Here is a 19,833-nt window from a genome sequence, read left to right on the forward strand (position 1 = left end):
GTTCTGATTAGTTTGTCTACCACGCCTCCCATTGCCCTGAACTCCCACAACATTTAGTATATACTAATTTAGTATTATATGCTAAGTTAGTATATACAACATTTCGTTTATCATTGCACCCACCACAGTGTATTGGAATGATCTCTTTTCCTGTTTGTCCAAGCCACCATGAGCTCCTCCAGGCTATCTATGGCAACTGGTACAGTGTCAGCCTGGCACATGGTAGGCCCTCAAAGATACTGTTGAACCAAACATAAGCAACCCATTGCCTAGGCAAGCCCTGGAGAGTTAAAAAAAAAAAAAAGAGTCTAAAAAAAAAAGAGTCAAGGAATGTATTAATTGCAGAAAGGAAATGTTTCATCAAAAATGAACCACTTGATTGGCTTCTGCAAGGGGCGAGAGGCCTAGCAGAGACAATCTTGCTCCTGTCACAATTTGGTTAACTTTGACCAGTGGTTTACCTTTGAAGATGGGTATGCTCTGCCTCTACTATGATGAAGAGAATTTTCCTCAGTGATTCAAAGTAGGTGAGGGACAGACTCAACCCTCACCTCATATTCCAGTGTTTCCCACACCAAAGAGCTTGAGCTTGCTTCCTGAGGATAGGGTTTGCATCATACATATTTCTTGTGTTCTTCAGAGTCTAACATAGAGTCTGATGCATATAGGAACTGAACCATAATAGCTAACAAAAGGTATAGTGCTTGCCATATATATACCAGACACATTCCTCTAAGCATTTTATATATATGAATTCATTTAATCCTCACACCTGTGAGGCAGATACTATTATAATCTCCATTTTACAGATGGGCAAACCGAAGCACACAGGAATTTATGTGACTTGCCCAAGGTCACATAGCTCTAGGGTCCATGACTTTAAATACTTTGCCTTAGTACATTTAAATGGGACGGAATGAATACAACTCTCTCCGCACCATACTTTTAAAGCAGATTGTTTCATCTCCTGGGACAACATTTAAAGCATGGTCTCCCTCACCAGACTGTTATTAGCTCAGGGTCATTCTTTGCCCCTTGTCCACCGTCAGGTCCTGGAGAGTCACTACTTGCCACCTCATAGCAAGACTACCGTGCGCGCCCGTGGCCACCAGGGGGCACGATGGCCACACGTCCTGTTCCCCCTCCGGCTGATCCTGCGAGACCCGAGGAGGGCGGAGCCAGCGTTGGGCGGGGCCGGCCAGATCTCCCCCACTTCCCTCCCCCCCGCCCCTCGGGAAGCTATCCCGGCGGGCTGCGCGCGCGGCTGCGTTTGAATGGCTCGCAGTGGGGCTCGGCCCGGGAGCCGAGGGATCTTCTGGGCTACCGAGCGCAGTTGGTTAGTGCCGGGGCTGGGCTGAGGCGCCGCGCTACCATGAGGCGCCGGTAAGTGACGGCCGGGCATCTGCAAGCCCGGCTCCCGCAGCTGCCCTGCGGAGGCCGTGCGTCTCCTCGCGTCCGGACGCGCCCTGGGCCCACCTGAGGCCCCACGGCGGCCTCCGCTCGTCGGAGCCCGGCAGCCGGGCTGCGGGGTCGGGGGGCGGGGCGGCGAGGCGGTGGCCTCGAAGCTGGAGCCCCTGCCCGGCTGCGGCGTGGAGCATCCGGGCGGCGGGGGTCTGGGTCGGGAGAGGCGTGGACGCGGCCAGCTGTCACTTAATTTATCTGCGGGTGGGGCCGACTTTCTGCACGCCGGGAAGGGGAAGGACGGAACGTGTCTGCGGCGATCTGTTTAAGGACCTGTTTTCCCGAGCCGCCTAGGCCGGGCCTTGGTATTTCCTTATTTTCTGCCGGGTCGTTGGTTCCCCGACAGATAAGCTTTTGTTTAGCAGGACAAAAACTTGACATAACTGCATAAGAATTGCTGGCTGCAACTTTAAAAACCTCATTGTATTTTCTGAAAAGTTGTTCTGTAACAGTACCTAGGCTTTTACCACGCTTTTAAATTGGCTTAAATATGGAGATAACAAAGAGTTCAGTTGTTTTCTTGGGGCTTGTAAAGTTCCTTGAAAACAGAGGTGTCTATGTCAGTTTCTTTACAGATTAAAAGAAAAAAAAACTGGAACAAATATTAGTTGTGTAGTAGTCAGTTTAGCACTAGCAAAAATTCTGAGAACCTAGACGACCTAATAGCTTAAACTTGTGTCAGTGGTTTATTCTGTTTTGTTTGAACGTGCTTCAGACTTGAATCAGAACGTTACACATTGAGGCTTTTACTTGGCTAATAGCTAGCATTGTAATAATAGCAATGGTAAATATTTCTTTTGGGACTTATATATGCTAAGCACTGTTTGAGAACTTTGCTTTGGGACGGATACTATTATCCCCTTTTGGACAAGGAGGAAACTGAGACACAGAGAAGTTGAGTAACTCGTACAAGGATACACAGCTAATATATTTGGGACTCAAGCAGGCTGGCTTCATGCTTTTAACTATGCTTTTTTTTTTTTTTTTTAAGATTATTTATTTATTTATTTATTTGACAGAGATCACAAGTAGGCAGAGAGGCAGGCAGAGAGAGAGGGAGGTAACAGGCTCCCTGCTGAGCAGAGAGCCGGATGTGGGGCTCCATCCCAGGACCCTGAGATCATGACCTTAGCTGAAGGCAGAGGCTTAACCCACTGAGTCACCCAGGTGCCCCTTAACTATGCTTCTTTAACTGCATTCTTTACATGTGTGTCTTTTTAGTTTACAGAGCTCTTTATTTACTTCTTCAACTGGGAATATAATATATGTGAAGTGTGTTTCTGTATATATACATCCACACACTATTAAATTCAGTTGTCTGCTCTTGTTGACCATACTTAAGTTTTGTGCACTGAGCAGATATTCTGCTGGATATTTTAAGATAAATGGAGTTCATAAAGTTCATGTTTGTGTTGTAGTTTTAATTCCTTTGTATCATTTCTTCAAAGTGTAGAGAACAGTTTGAAACCTATATATTCCTTAAAATATACCATTATATATTGTTTTTGTTCTAAGTCTGTTTCACTATTGAGTGGTTACTCTGTACTTGGAATAATTATACTTCTAGCTCCATGACAAGAAATAAAGGTTCAAAGCAAAATCATATCATAAGAAATCAGCAGTTTACAGTGATTTATGGCAGAGCATTTAAATTTCATTCATCAGTTATCAAGCTTTTGATTGTCTCTATGCCCAGAAGTGTTTTTATATATATATATATATATATAAAGATTTCATTCATTTATTTGACAGAGAGATCACAGGTAGGCAGAGAGGCAGGCAGAGAGAGAGATGGGGAAGCAGGCTCCCTACCAAGCAGAGAGCCTGATGTGGGGCTCGATCCCAGGACCCTGGGATCATGACCTGAGCGGAAGGCAGAGGCTTGAACCCACTGAGCCACCCAGGCGTTCCCAGGTGCAGTTGTTTATGCAAGAGAAATGTGCTAGGGCAACAGAACTTAGTTTGGGATATGAGATTAACAACAGCAATATAAAATACTGTTGTTTAATGCAGAGGGTATATGGGCTGAACAGTAATGCTTCTGCAAAGAACAACTAAAGAATGGATGTAGGGCATTGAATAGAAGCATGAATGAGGAATTTTAGTGAGGAAACAGTGTGTTCAGAGATTTGGGAGTGAAATGAAATGATTTTTCTAGGGAACAGTGGACCTGATCTATTTGGAAAGTTCCTTTTGAGAAAAATGAGATTGTTTGGGTAGGACTGAGAATAAGTATAATTGTATATGACACATATGGGAAAGAAGTTTAGGTTTGACATATGTGTATATACACAGATGGTTTTGCAAGTTTAAAACTTTTAAATCAGTGGCTCTCAACTGGGGACGACACTTTTTGTCCCTCAAGGGACATGTGGCGGTGTCATGACTAGAATTGGGGGAGGTGCTTCTAGCATCTAGCGGATAGAGGCCAGGAAAGCTGCTGCTAAACATCTTGCGATGAGACAGCCCCTCCTTGAGAAATAATTACCTCAAATGTCGGTGGTAGTAAGGTTGAGAAATCCTGTTGTGAGTTGATTGTTTCTATGGCCAGCCTCTGCTTCCATGTGTTTTATTTAAGTATGAATGATGAATGTTAGGAGCATGAGTACAAGTAATGTTAAAGCTGGGGGAAGCTGGCTCAGAAACCTCAAGAAGGTGGCTGTTTTTGGAGTCCTGGGAGGAGGGGAGACTAAGGAAATAGGATGAGGGCAGTGAGAATGACATGTAATGGTAAAATGAGACAATTATTTAAATAACATTTTTTTCTGAGTTTGAAAATAATGCATGTTCATTGTAGGAAATTTTGGAAATGTAGAGAGTGTGAAAAAATTTAAAAGCACTTATAACCTCCCACCCCCACCCCGAGCAGAAAAAAACAACTGTTTTAACATTTTCATGTGGTGGTTTTTTTCAAAAATTTTTTATGCTGATAATTATTTCCTTTCTGTAAAACTAGGATTATACATTTTTCCCCTATGGGTTTGTATTGTTCTGCCTTTTTTTTTTTTTTTAAAGATTTTATTTATTTATTTGACAGACAGAGATCACTAGTAGGCAGAGAGGCAGGCAGAGAAAGAGGAGGGAGCAGGCTCCCTGCTGAGCAGAGAGCTCAGTGCGGGGCTGGATCCTAGGACCCCGGGACCATGATCTGAGCCGAAGGCAGAGGCTTTAACCCCCTGAGCCACCCAGGCGCCCCTCCTTTTTTTTTTTTTTTTTAAATCAGAATGTCATATGATTGTTTCTCATTGCTTGAAAAATGCTCTTTTTAATGGTCGCAGGCCTTGTTGTGTGTGTGTACTTTTGAAATTGGAAATTTTGCTTTATTCAAAAGAGACATTTTGAGCAAGATACAGAATATGGTGACTGACTAACTGTAGAAAACAGTAGGGGCAAAAGTCTATGGTATCTTCAAGGTTTTAAGCCTCAGAAACTAAAAGAATGGCAGAGCTATGGAAATAAATTGGAAGTCTCATAATAATTTTTTGCGGGGGGTTTCTCATAATAATTTTCATCTTAGGTATGGAAACTGCCATCACAGACACCCATAATGAGATTTTTTTTTAAAAATGTTGTTTGTTTGTTTTTAAAGATTTTATTTATTTATTTGACAGAGAGAGATCACAAGTAGGCAGAGAGGCAGGCAGAGAGAGAGGAGGAAGCAGGCTCCCTGCTGAGCAGAGAGCCCGATGCGGGCCTCGACCCCAGGACTCTGGGACCATGACCTGAGCCGAAGGCAAAGGCCTTAACCCACTGAGCCACCCAGGCGCCCCCATAATGAGATTTTAATGAGGATCCTTGTTCCTGTCAGTTTACATTCTTCCTAAAAGAAGAATTTTTTATAAAAGATTTTATTTATTTATTTGATAGAGATCACAAGTAGGCAGAGAGGCAGGCAGAGAGAGAAGAGGGGAAGCAGACTCCCTGCTGACCAGAGAGTCTGATGTGGGGCTCGATCCCAGGACCCTGAGATCATGACCTGAGCTGAGGGTAGAGGCTTAACCTACTGAGCAACCCAGGCACCCCTTTTCATAAAATTCTTAAAATCAATAATCTTTCTTCGGTGTTCTTTTTTTTTGGTGGGGGGGTGGTACAAAGCTGATTTTTCAGTTCTTAGCACGTCTTATTTTTCTCTTGTCTTGAAAGTTTTTTTAAAGTACAGTTTCTATTAGAATACTAAATAAGGCTCATGTTGGTTGTTCATGAATCTTTGAGAGATTAAAGGGAGAGTTTGGTTTTCAAATGTATAAATTGGTACAACTTATAAGCAAGAGGTGAGTGTAACCATTCTGGAGGAAGAGGAATTATCTTTAAAAATGCTTTCCTAGGGGGCGCCTAGGTGGCTCAGTGGGTTAAGCCGCTGCCTTCGGCTCAGGTCATGATCTCAGGGTCCTGGGATCGAGTCCCGCATCGGGCTCTCTGCTCAGCAGGGAGCCTGCTTCCTCCTGTCTCTCTGCCTGCCTCTCTGCCTGCTTATGATCTCTCTCTGTCAAATAAATAAATAAAATCTTAAAAAAAAAAATGCTTTCCTAGTGCCTCATAATAACATCACCCTTGTTTTATCAATCATTACTGTTTTGTCAGTGATTATACTCATGACCCATATCAGTTAATTTGGTACTTTCTGAAAAATATATCTAGGAAAGTAATTTTAAAAAGAAAAAAAAAACACCTTAAACTGAATACAAATGGTACCTTTACTGGAAACGTACACTTTCGGCTTGGATAAGTTACAGTTTGACTTTGCTAGATTCAAATGCTGTGTTTACTACTTTGTGCTCATGTCCAGGTATCTTCTCTAGTATGTATTAACTTTGGAGAAATTTTGTATTTCCTCTCTTTGTTCTGGTGGCATTATAAGGATAGAGATGGGGGAAAGAGTCTTCTGAAATGTACTCCCAGTTTGCTTCCCCTATAACCACCTCTCTTTCAAGTTTACACACTGCCTGAAATTCTTTTTTGCCTTGAACAGTCATCCAGAAACGTATCACCTATGTATGAATCATGAATCCCCATTCTAGCATCTCTTCTTCTCACTGGTATAATCTTAAAACAGGCGTTTGGTATTAGGTGGAAAAGACACTAACACTGGAACTCGCAGTTCCAGGTTTTGCTCTCCTACTGGTAACTGAGTGTTCTTGGGCAGATCTCTTAATCTCATTTGTAAATTGAGATTATCTTCAAGGTCCTTCCCAGCTCTAAGAGTCTGTGAATCTGTGAAGTATTTACTTTTCAAGGGTAATTATCTCTGGTGAGACTATTAGTCTTTCACATCTTAGCATACATTAATCAGATGATATCTTCCAACAGCATTTGTAAAAACTACTCCCATGTAATAGGATTGGAGGAGAAATTTTAGAATGGAATTTAACTGCCACTAGCATATAAGTTGCAGTAGGGCAGGGATCATTGTTTTGTTCACTCATGTTTTCTCAATGCCAAGAATGGTAATTAGCCTGTAACATGTACTTAATATTTGTTGAATGAAAGGAATGGATTGTTGTTGAGGAAAGACAAGCTTGTTGGAGTACTGCACAGATGCTCTGAGTCGTTTGAAAGAACTCCGAATACCACCCAACTTGATTACAACCCAGTCATTTCTGTAATATAAAAATACCTCCCAAGAGATAGTAAAGCATCCGTTGCTCACTTGGTTGCCTTTCAGAACTCTGTAGTAATTACTGCCCTGATTGCCCCTCATACTTAGAATACAGTTTTGTCCATTACCAGATCTTACTTTAGTGCTACCTTGACTTTGAGTGTGCCTTTTACTCTTATTTGCAAAAATCTGGGCCTTACTGGGCCTTTTGAGTGGGTCAGATCATTAAGCATCTGTCTTCAGCCTCATCTAGCTCTCTGTTCAGCGGGGCATCACCTACTGCCTCTCCCTCTATCCCTACACACACATACCCTCTCTCTCTCAAATAAATAAAATCTTTTTTTTTTTTTTAAGATTTTTTTTTTTTTTTTTTTTTGGTCAGAGAGAGAGGGAGAGAGAGCAAGCACAGACAGACAGAATGGCAGGCAGAGGCAGAGGGAGAAGCAGGCTCCCCGCCAAGCAAGGAGCCCGATGTGGGACTCGATCCCAGGACGCTGGGATCATGACCTGAGCCGAAGGCAGCCGCTTAACCAACTGAGCCACCCAGGCGTCCCGAAATCTTTTTTTTTTAAGATTTTATTTATTTATTTGATGGAGATCACAAGTAGGCAGAGAGAGAGGAAGGGAAGCAGGCTCCCTGCTGAGCAGAGGGCCCGCCATGGGGCTCGATCCCAGGATCCTGGGAACATGACCTGAGCCGAAGGCAGAGGCTTTAACCCAACTGAGCCACCCAGGCGCCCCGAAATAAGTAAAATCTTAAAAAAAAAAACTTAGGCCTTGCTTATTTCCTATACTACTTAGTACCGTCATTAACAGTATGTTTAGTGTTGTAGCCAAAATAAATCATAGAGATTGATTAAAATTTGGCCTTTCATGGCACAGCTGTTGGAAACTAGTACTCTTGGGATTCCTGTTCCAGTCATCCTATTTCTGTAACTGCCAAATAAAATAATCTTCAAGAATAGTTTTTTTTTTAATTAAAAAAAGTTGACTTAAGTAATCTCTATACCTAATGTGGGGCTCAAACTCACAATCCTGAGATGAATATCCTCCTACTTGACTGACTGAGCCAGCCAGGTGCCCCAAGAATAGTTTTTAATCATATGATTTCTATACAAAGCTTCTCAGTAAGTGTATTTTATCTATAAAATTAAAGTTCAGGTTCCTGACCCACTATTTAGGGACTTTTGCATTTTATCCAGTCTACTTTTCTAGTTTGTTTCTTCCACAATGATCTGAACTCAGTAACTATTTAATTATTGAATAGTTGCTGTAGATAATAAACAAAAAGCGCCGTTATTCTCACCTGTTTCTGGGTAAGGAGAGACTGGTAGGTATGCCTTTATAGGGTGGCATTCATTATTTGGGGAATATTTACTGAAAAATAGCATAAAGGACAATAACTCATAACCTCCATGTAAATAGTTTTTTCTCTTCTTGTTGGCAGATCTGTTTGGAAACTGAGTTATAATCAGAAGGAAATTACTTATGTATATTCAGTGGCATCAGTTGACTACTTAGTGAGACTGACTCCATTATAATGTAGCCCACAACATTGTTTGGATGGTTTCTCAGTCTGGATGGCCTGTGTTATTTTGCAGTAACAACCCCCAAATCTCAGTGGCTTCAAATAACAAAGGTTTATTTCTCCTTGATTCATCTTACATGTGAGTTATCTGGAGGCTCTGCTCTATGTTATCCTTGCTAAGGAATGTGGACAGATGGAACCTTAATCTCTGTCCTGTTGCTAGTTGCCACAATAGAGGGATGATGATAGTAGTGAATCACACAAAGTGGCTCTCAAAGGCTTCTGTTTATATTTCAGTGGCAAGAGCAAGTCATATGACCATACCTAACTTCAAGATGATGGGCAAGTATAAACTTACCATATATGTGAAAGGAGAATTGAAATATGGCACAGTTTTAATTTTTACCACAGTTAGATACTCTCCCATTGACATTTTAAAAAAATATTTTGTTTATTTGACAGAGATCACAGGTAGGCAGAGAGGCAGGCAGAGAGAGAGGAAGGGAAGCAGGCTCCCTGCTGAGCAGAGAGCCCGCCGTGGGGCTTGATCCCAGGACCCCTGGGACCATGACCCCAGCCGAAGGCAGAGGCTTTAACCCACTGAGCCACCAAGGCGTCCCACTGACATTTTTAACTATTTTGTGACTCCTCACTCCCAGCTGACCATTATCTTTCAGGGTTGACTTTGTCTTTCTTTAGATAGGTTCCTTCATTCATCAGCTGTTTATTAAGCATCGTTATGTGCCAAGCACTTTTTTAGATGCAGTGAACATGATTTCTGCTGTCAGTGGAGCTCACAGTCTGTGGGAGGATATGAACAATTAGCAAATAAGCAAGCTAATTTCAGATACTGATCATTGCTATTGTAGGGGAGGAAATACAAGGTACTGGTATAGAGAATGGAGGTAAGGTTGGGGTTATTCTTGATTGGGTGATCAGGGAAATGTTCTTGGGTGGGTAACATCTGAGCTGAGAGGTAGAAGCCCTGGGAGTATATAGGAGGAATGTTTAAGCAGAAGGAATGGTTTGGCCACAAAATGGAAATGAACTTGGCATGTTGAAGGATAGAAGTCCAGTGTGGCTAGAGGATTTAGGAGGAAACCGATATAGTCCAAAAGAGAAATGATGGTAGTTTGGTCTAGGATGGTGGTAACAGAAATGGAGAGAAATGAATAGTTTGGGAATACATTAAAAAGGCAGAATCAGTGGATTGGAGATAGGGAATTTATGAAAAGAGAAAATAAGAATGAATCCTTTGGAGCTTTCAGCAACTGGAAGGAGGATGGTTCTATTTACTCAATTAGGAACAGTTGAAAGGATCAGATTTGAGAGGGTGGATATTAAGGGTTCTATTTTCAGTATGTTAAGTTCAAGAATTATTGACTGTGGAACTGACATCCACATGGAGCTACTCACAGGCAGTTGGTGATACGAGTTCAGAGTTGAGGGGAAACATTGAGAGGGGCATTTTTTTTTTTTTTAATGAGGTCAATATGTTTGATTTGGTTACAGTTAAGTTTTAGACCAGGTTTCATTATACCTCATTAAGGCAGTGTGTGATTCATATGCTGGAAAAGGGTGTTCCCTAAGAGAAGAGGGCATTTTCAACAAATATTCTGATTTCAGCCCAGGGGACATGGTGGTAACAAACCACTGTAATGGATAGGGATATGTGGTAATCCTTGCAAGTGTTGGAATGTAAGAAGGATTAAAAACTTGTTATAAAAGGACCCTAGCATCATCTTCTTTTAATTTAATTCTCAAAGGGTAGTCTACCCTTTCTTTTAAGGTGTTAGGGTATACTCCCCTTTGTTGTCATTCCCCCCCCCACCAACTTCAAAATTAGGCACAAGTATTATAGATTGATAACCTTAGTCTAAATCATGAAGAGAGCACATTAAAATTAGTTTAATTAGCTTGTCTTTTTTGGAGTTGTATATCTTATTGGAATATCCTTTCATACATAGTGTCTTATCTATCTTGAAAACATCAGAAGTACCTTTAGTAGCTGAACAGGGGGTCAGAAGGGATCCTTAAGGTGATGTTGTCTTATATATGTATATATTTATGTACATTTCTGAGTTTAAGAAGACTGTAAGAAAGGATTAGAGTATTTTTCCTCCCTATGTTTCCAGAAAAATACTGTAATATTTTAACAGAGAGAATAAGATATTCAGCAAAACATGATAAGATAATCATCTACTTGGCTTTAGAAGCCCTAAGTCTTCCTAAAGATTCAGGTGTGTAGCCATTTAAGAAGAGAAGTATATTATACTATCAAGACATTTTATAACTTTTTAAAAAATATTTTTATCATTTTTGACTTCCAGTTAACATACAATTTAATATTAGTTTCAGGTGTAGAATTTAGTGATTCATCACTTATATACAACACTCAGTGCTCATCACAAGTGTCTTCCTTAATACCCATCACTCATTTAACCCATTCCCCCACCCACCTCCTCTCCAGTAACCCTTAGCTTATTCTCTGTAGTTAAGAATCTGTTATGGGAGTAGGGAGGGGGAAAGGTTTTCTTTTAAAGTAATGTCTACACTCAACTTGGGGCTTGAACTCACAACCTCAGGATCAAGAATCACACTCTACCAACTGAGCCAGCCAGGCACCACACTATCAGTACATTTAGTTTAGTTAAAAGATAATACTTGCGTTTGATACAAAATTCAAGAAGTCCAAAAGGGAAAAGTCTCCCTCTCATCTCATCCCCGAGCCATACTTACCCTCTCTTCTTGTTTAACCTTTCAGAGATATTCAGTGAATATACAGGCAGTCACCCCCATATACATTTTGTTTTTACATAAGTTGTAACATACTTTTCTGCACCTTCTGCTTCATCAGTGATATTTATGTGTAACTTAATGATAGCCAACATTTGCAGAGTGATTAACCATGTGCCAGACATTGTGGCAAATGGATTATTTTATTTAATCCTCACAACACTACCCTGGAAATAGGTTAAGTAATTTGCCTTTAGTCACATAACTATTAAACGGTTAAAGTGGGACTCAATCCCAGGGAGTCTGACTCTAGGACTGTGTCACCTGGTTGTAACATACGACTTCGTCCTTTCAGTTTAATCACCTAAGAAAAGTACAACTTCATATTACTTCTTTCAGATGCAAACTAAAACATAATCTTATTTATTGTCTGTCAAATTTCTCTGGGGTAAAAATTCATAATACAGAATCTTCTGTTATCAAGGGTGCCGATAGTGGTCATTGGCCACCTCTGTCTGCAGGAGTGTGGATTGGAGGGCAGCTGTCCATCTGCCCATTTGCCAGGCTTACATAGTTGCCCAGTTCAGTAAAGGCAGCAGTTTAAAATAGAAGTTTAAAAGCATTGTTTTGGGGTTGGTTAAGTGTCTGCCTTCAGCTCAGGTCATGGTCCCAGAGTTCTGGGGTCAAAACCCATATTTATCAGGCTCCCTGCTCATTGGGTAGCCTACATCTCCCTGTGCTATTCCCCATGCTTATACTCTTGCTCTCTCTCTCTCTGTCAAATACATAAAATCTTAAAAAAAAAATTGTTTCTATGAAAACTAATTGGAATGGTTTAGGTAGACTAGATGAAGGGAAGTGTGACTCAAAAGCTTCGTATCAACTTAGGTGTAGCTTACAAAGCTAAAGATATGTGAAGTAAAACCATAGTCATTTAGAATTTTGTACTGGGGCGCCTGGGTGGCTCAGTGGGTTAAGCCTCTGCCTTTGGCTCAGGTCATGATTCCAGGGTTTTGGATCTAGCCCCACATCGGGCCTGCTCAGCAGGGAGCATGCTTCCCCCCACCTCTTTCTGTCTGCTTCTCTTCCTACTTGTGATCTTTCTCTCTGTCAAATAAATAAAATCTTTAAAAAAAAAAAAGAGTTTTGTACTGATAGTGCTTTGTGAGTGGCATTAGTTCTTGGCCACTTGAAAGAAATCCAGTGTAGAAATCATAGATGATGCATATGCATTATTTTAAGGTACATGTGTACATCTCTGTTTTAAATGAATCTTCAATTTTAATAAAAATTAATTACCACTATTATTTTTTAATAAAAAAAAATTACCACTCCCAGTCACATTATATGAAAGGGCCTCTATCATATATTTGAATATGAATATAATCATATTTTTGACCCAATAATAAACTTATCTAGAGGAAATAATCAATTTTGTACAAACATATATGTCTATTAAAGTATTTTCTGATGGGCCCCTGAGTGGCTCAGTGGGTTTAGCCTTTGCCTTTGGCTCAGGTCATGATCTCAGGGTCCTGGGATTGAGCCCCACGCCGGCTTCTCTGCTCAGCCAGGAGCCTGCTTCCCCCTCTCTGCCTGCCTCTCTGCCTACTTGTGACCTCTCTCTCTTTGTCAAATAAAATCTTTTTTAAAAAAGTATTTTCTGATATAGCAAAAATAAAAATATTCTTTTTTTTTTTTTTAAAGATTTTATTTATTTGACAGAGAGAGAGATCACAAGTAGGCAGAGAGGCAGGCAGAGAGAGAGGAGGAAGCAGGCTCCCTGCTGAGCGGAGAGCCCTATGCGGGGCTCGATCCCAAGACTCTGGGATCATGACCTGAGTGAAGGCAGAGGCTTTAACCCACTGAGCCACCCAGGCGCCCCAAAAATAAAAATATTCTTATGATAAAATAGTATTGTCATTTAAATCATTTTCAAAAAAACTTTCTAATATGTAGGAAAACCATGTTAATGACAAAATGCAGCCTATAAAACTAAACTGCATGGTGGGGCACCTGGGTGGCTCAGTTGGTTAAGCATCTGCCTTTGGTTTAGGTCATGATTGAACCCTGCATCCAGCTTCCTACTCAGTGGGAAGACTTCTTCTCCTTCTCCCTCTGCAGTTCCCCCTGCTTGTGCTTTCACTCTCAGTCTCTCTCTGTCAAATACATACATAAAATCTTAAAAAACAAGCAAACAAAAAACTAAACTGCATGAGAGGAGAAGCATCAGAATAGTATTGGTGGTTGAATTATTAGTGATTTTTTCATTTTAATTTGACTTGTTTTTATAGCAGGTAATACTTGTATGAAAGACAAAATTTTGTATAAAGGGAGCGTAAAGTAAAAAAGTTTCTCTACTGTTCCCCAGCTGTGTGGTTCACCTCTGTGGAAGAATTCAGTGTTTGTTAGGATGTCCTAATGTGAGAGAGGTCATTGTTATCCATGTTTATTTTATTTTTTATTATTTTCTAAAGATTTTATTTGTCAGAGAGAGCACAAGCAGGGAAGAGCAGCATGCAGAGGGAGAAGCAGGGCTCTCACTAAGCAAGGAGCCCTGATGAGGGACTCTATCCCAAGACCTTGAGATTATGTATGGCCTGAGCTGAAGGCAGGCCCTTAACCAACTGAGGTACCCAGGCGTCCTAATCCATGTTTATTTCTGATTTTTTTTTTCCCTTTTATGCAGCATACTTCCTTCTGCCTCCAAATCTAGGAATGTGGAGTTACAGAGGGAGAGACAGGATCATAGACTTCCTGCCCACATGTTTTTGTTTCTCTCTCTCCCCGCCCCCACTTCCACATTACTCTTCTTGAGACAAAGTTGACTGCATCTACAGTCGTTAAAGGGAATACTACCTCTAACCCAAAGAGCAAGGACATGACACGCCATTTAAACGGTATCATTGCAGAACATTGCTATATATATATATGTTTATATAGCCCACACATAAGCTTTGCTGTCTGATCTGTTTCTTTTATGAAAAATTTCAATCCTGTGGAGGATGGTATAATGAATATCCATCCGAATTACCCAGCTTCAGCCATTATCAGTGTTTCTTGTTTCATTGATTTTCCCCTACTCTGTAAATCCCAAACATCATCTCTTTTCCTCCATATGATGTATGTATATATATCTCTAAAAGACTCTTAAAAAAATGTGATAATAATAATACCATTCAACTAGAAATAACTAATGGTGTTTCCTTACTGTTATACACTGCTAATGGAAATGTAAAATGATACAACTTTTCAAAGTTTGGCAGTTTTCTTAAATAGTTAAACATATACCTACCACCATCCCACTCCTAGGTATTTACCCAAGAGAAATGAAAGTATCTGTTCACGCTGAGACTCGTACAAGACTCTTCATAGCAGTTTTATTAGTAATAGCCAAAACTGGAAACAACCCAAATGTCTATCAGCAGATGAATGGAAAACAAATTTTTATATACTCACACAATAGAGTACTGCTCTGCAGTAAAAAAAGGAATGGACTGTTGATACATTTAACAGCATGAATGATTCCCAAAATAATTATGTTGAGTGAAAAAAAACCATACCCCCCCTCCAAAGAAGAGTATATACTATGTGATTCTTTCTGTATAAAGTAGTAGAAAATGCAAACTAATCTGTAGTGACAGAAAGCAGATCAAGTGTTTGGGGAAGAAGTATAAAGGGACACAGGAAATTTTTGAAGATGGTGGATAAAGGGGCACCTGGGTGACTTTGTGGGTAAGCGTCTGCCTTCAGCTCAGGTAATGATCCCATGGTCCTGGGATCGAGCCCTGTATTGGACTCCCTGCTCAGCGGGAAGTCCGCTTCTCCCTCTCCCTCTGCTTGCTGCTTCCTGTGCTTCTCTATCAGATAAATAAAATCTTTAAAAAGGATGATGGAGTTCCTGGCCCGCGCCCGAGTCCTGGCCTCTCATCTTACTCTCCGAACAGCATGAGCTTCACCACCCACTCCACCTTCTCTTCCAACTATCGGTCCCTGGGCTCCATGCAGTCGCCCAGCCACCGGGTCCGGCCCGTCAGCAGCGCGGCCAGCGTCTATGCAGGCGCCGGAGGCTCAGGCTCCCGGATCTCCGTATCCCGCTCCACCAGCTTCCGGGGCGGCTGGGGGTCCAGGGGCCTGGCCACGGGGTTGGCCGCCGGGATGGCGGGGGGTCTGGCCGGCACAGGGGGCATGCAGGGCGAGAAAGAAACCATGCAAGAACTGAATGACCGCCTGGCCTCCTACCTGGAGAGGGTGAGGAGCCTGGAGGCAGATAATCAGAGATTGGAGGTGAGAATCCGGGAACACCTGGAGAAGAAGGGACCCCAGGTCAGAGACTGGGGGCATTACTTCAAGACCATCGAGGAGCTGAGGTCTCAGATTTTTGCAAGTTCTGTGGACAATGCCCGCATCGTTCTGCAGATTGACAATGCCCGTCTTGCTGCTGATGACTTCAGAGTCAAGTATGAGACGGAACTGGCCATGCGCCAGTCCGTGGAGAGTGACATCCACGGGCTCCGCAAGGTCATCGATGACACCAATGTCACTAGGCTGCAGCTGGAGACAGAGATTGAGGCTCTCAAGGAGGAGCTGCTCTTCATGAAGAAGAACCATGAGGAGGAAGTAAAGGGTCTACAGAACCAAATTGCCAACTCCGGGTTGACCGTGGAGTTGGATGCCCCCAAGTCTCAGGACCTCAGCAAGATCATGGCAGACATCCGGGCCCAGTATGAGGAGCTGGCTCGGAAGAACCGAGAGGAGCTGGACAAGTACTGGTCCCAGCAGATTGAGGAAAGCACCACAGTGGTCACCACACAGACCACGGAGATAGGAGAGGCTGAGAAGACCCTCACGGAGCTGAGACGTACCGCCCAGTCCTTGGAGATCAACCTGGACTCGATGAGAAACCTGAAGGCCAGCTTAGAGAACAGCCTTAGGGAGGTCGAAACCCGCTACGCCATGCAGATGGAGCAGCTCAACGGGGTCCTGCTGCACCTGGAGTCTGAGCTGTCCCAGACCCGGGCAGAGGGGCAGCGCCAGGCCCAGGTCAAGCTGGAGGCTGAGATCGCCACCTACCGTCGCCTGCTGGAAGATGGGGAGGACTTCAATCTCACTGACGCCGTGGACAGCAGCAGCTCCATGCAGACCATCCAGAAAACCACTACCCGCAGGATTGTGGACGGCAAGGTCGTGTCTGAGACCAATGACACCAAAGTTCTGAGGCGTTGAGGGAGCAGAAGCAGGGTACCCTTTGGGGAGCAGGAGGCCAATAAAAAGTTCCAAGGTCAAAAAAAAAAAATGATGGATAGGTTCCATATATTGATTGTGGTAGTGGTTTAATGGATATATATATATATATGTGTGTGTGTGTGTGTGTGTGTGTATACACACACACACTAAATATTAAATATGTACAGTTTAGGGTTATAAACAAGTAATTCCTTAATATCACATATCCACTTAATATTCAAATTTCCCTAATTATTATACATTTTAACAGCTTTTAAAAAATAGGATCTTAAGCAATGTCCACACATTGTATTCAGTTGATGCAATGTCTTTTAATATATAGCCTCTTTCTCTTTATTTTTTTTTTTCTTGCAAAATATTTGTTGAGGAAACTGAGTTTTGTGTCTGAAAGATTTCTGTTTTCTGGATTTTTCTAATTATATCTTCGTGGTAGTGTTTAACAGGTTCCTCTCTGACTTCTATTTCCTTTAAACTGGTCGTTGGTAAAAAGCAGTTGAAGCTTATGTTCAGGCTAGATTTTTTGGGCAAGAATATTTAAGTGTTGTGAAGTATATTTCCTATTGTATCACATCAGGAGACATGTAATGTCTGACTGTCTCCTTGTTTGTGATGCTAAAGTTGATGAGTGGTTTGGATGTTATCGGCTTGATATATCCATTATACAGTTCCCTGTCAGCTTCCGTATCTGTTTTGGCTTTGTATTCATGCTCAAATCGAACAATCATTTCTGGAGAAAAACCGAAAATATGGAAATAAAGAAAGCTCTAGTAGATTATGATTTTTGAGTACCTAAGACTTTTTACTGTGGTTGCTTAAATAGAGAGCTTTCCTTTATTTCATTTTTACAATTTCTTTTTGTCTTCAGGACTCAGATCTGGTGTGACATAAGATATATTTCTAGATACTTGATTGCCTCTCAAATTAGATTCACTGCTGCTGCTTTTTAAACAACCTGTACTGTTTGTCTTCTGTAGCACTTACTATTTTATATTTATTGACTTTATTACTTTCTTGTCACTCTCCCTCCACCCCAGGCCATGAGCTTCTTGAGAAATAAGACATGTACTTCTTACTCATCTCTTGATACATAGTAGGTGCTCAGTAAATGAATGTTAAATACATGTGCTTTCTTTAATCATTTAAAAAATGAATTTTAAAATGCTAGTACTTTGATTGTGATGATATTCAGTTGCTCTCTAGAGGATATACACTACATAAGGATATATTTTTGTATCTTTGTATATATTTAAATTAAGAATTATTTAATTACCTTTAGACTGTGTATCTGAAGGTGTGAGATGCAGCTCCTGCTCATGAGTAGTTTTGAAGTCTAATTGGCAAGAGGAGACACACCTGAATCAGTCAGCGCTCAGTCATGTCTTCATTTAGGCCCTCAGTTATTTGTTAATTGTTAGAGTCCTAAACTATGTGACGTTAATTTACTATGTACCATAAAAAGGTGGTGAAGGAAGAGATCATTGAAGATAGGAATCAAGAAATGATTGAGAGAGGAAGATTTTAACTCAGTCATGGTCTGATGGCTATGATGGAATTGAAAGGGACACTTCTGTTTCATAAAAGAAACATTCTGTTTACCAAAAAAATGAAACATCAGAAAAGGCAGGAAGTATTAATAGCAAAACAAATGAGACTTATTGTTATAAAGTATGCCTTTTCTGTTTAAGAGTGGTTACAATGAGTCTTTACTCTTTTCTCTGTTTCTTTTTTGAAAGTGTTAATGTGGTTCACTTCTTAAATCTTTGCCATCTTCTGGGATGCTTGGGGGCCTCAGTCACTTAAGGGGCCTGCTTTCGGCCTAGGTCGTGATCCCAGGGTCCTTGGATTGAGCCCCACATCGGGCTCCTTGTTTAGTGGAGAGCCTGCTTCTTCCTCTGCTTGCCGCTCCCTCTGTTTGTGCTCTCTCTTTCTCTCTCCATCTTTCTCTTTCTCTCTGACAAACAAATAAAATCTTAAAAAGAAATCTTTGACACTCTTGCTCCCTCTGTGAACTTCCAGTGTTAATGCTGTCCCTCCCTGAAGTTTGCCTACTGCTTTGAGATCTCTTTAATCAGTTAAAGTATTCTCTTCAGTCTTGACAGCTAGGTAATTAACTTATTTACCTCCATTCTCTTTGTCCTCCGTTTTTCCTTTATTAAAAAGACAAAACCAAAACAAAAAAAAAATGTGTTTTATTGTCTGCAGGTTTTCTTTTACTTTTGAAGGCAGGGTAAATACACAGACATTTTCACTTTTACAGCTGAGGAAATGAGGCCCAGCTGGTTCCAAGGTCACATAGCTAGTTAAGCTGGAAAGCTGGGGATTTGAACATGGGACAATTTGACCTAATCTTTTAGCTACACTAAACTTTAAGGTTGGATGAGTCTTTAATTTTTCACCCAGGTTGTGAGGTTTGATACCTATTACATAGTGAGCAAAAAGCTTTCCAGAGAGCTTGGGAGAAGCAGGAGGAGCCTGGAAGCCTTTGCAGGTTAAACTTTTAACTCCCACTAGCCTCCAGGTGAGAGCACTCACCCCCCATCATTGACAGAGGGCACTGAGGGCATCTCCTGTCTTAAGGGCCAGACAGCCCACATAGATGAGTAGAACATAGAACCAGAAGGGCAGGCCTTGGTAATCACAACTCAGAGCAGATACATATATTTCAGATGCTTTGAGGAATGTTTCTGGAACCTCCGGCATTGAAATCTGGGCCAATTCCTGGAGAAGAATGGATGTGGGCCCAATGGAACTGTATTTTTTACTTTGTCAAGGTGTTGAGTGTCCAAGGAGCCTAATGAAAAGCCATGAATGATGTGTGTTTTACACCCCAGTCCTTTAAAGTCATGTTATTGAGTCGTCATCACAGACATGAGGTTTTTTTTTTCCTTAAAGATTTTATTTATTTATTTGACAGAGACACAGCGAGAGAGCGAATACAAGCGGGGGGGGGGGGGGGGGAGAGCGAGAAGTAGGCCTCCCGCAGAGCAGAGAGCCCAATGAGGGGCTCGATCCCAGGACCCTGGAATCATGACCTGAGCCTAAGGCAAACGCTTAACGACTGTGCCACCCAGGCGCCCCTGACATGAGTTTTGACATACACAGAGTTGTATGTGTATAGTCACTAACACAATAAAGAAATAGAACATGTCCCTCCATCCTCAAGACTCTGGCAACCACTGCTGTTTTTCTTTCCCTATAGTTTTGCCTTTTCTAAAGTGTCATAAAAGTGAAGTTGTATAGTGTATAGCATTAGGAATCTCACTTC

General features: G+C 41.6%; 2 protein-coding genes across 5 annotated transcripts in view; both read left to right on the forward strand.

The window, feature by feature from the left end:
- Positions 1 to 1,234: 1,234 nt before the first annotated feature.
- The window catches only part of KATNBL1 (katanin regulatory subunit B1 like 1), a 48,460-nt gene continuing 29,861 nt past the window's right edge, over positions 1,235 to 19,833 (forward strand). For 2 of the 4 annotated variants that reach the window (XR_007128600.1, XM_047736634.1), the window contains exon 1: positions 1,235 to 1,383. The gene's annotated coding sequence lies outside the window, so the exon portion shown is untranslated. Of the gene's footprint in view, positions 1,384 to 8,504; positions 8,725 to 13,910; positions 13,954 to 19,833 lie in introns of those variants that run through there. The other 2 variants (XM_047736635.1, XM_047736636.1) reach the window with 2 other exon arrangements.
- On the forward strand, positions 15,221 to 16,617 carry LOC125104175 (keratin, type I cytoskeletal 18-like). Its single transcript, XM_047736632.1, has one exon. The coding sequence runs from the start codon at positions 15,270 to 15,272 to the stop codon at positions 16,545 to 16,547; it is 1,278 nt and encodes a 425-aa protein (XP_047592588.1). The 5' UTR covers positions 15,221 to 15,269; the 3' UTR covers positions 16,548 to 16,617.

The sequence above is a fragment of the Lutra lutra genome, chromosome 7, assembly GCF_902655055.1.
Source record: "Lutra lutra chromosome 7, mLutLut1.2, whole genome shotgun sequence".
NCBI classification, from domain to species: Eukaryota; Metazoa; Chordata; class Mammalia; order Carnivora; family Mustelidae; genus Lutra; species Lutra lutra.

Excerpts from the sequence above, each read along its gene's own strand:
- LOC125104175 (XM_047736632.1), top strand. The coding sequence starts at position 15,270 with ATGAGCTTCACCACCCACTCCACCTTCTCTTCCAACTATCGGTCCCTG.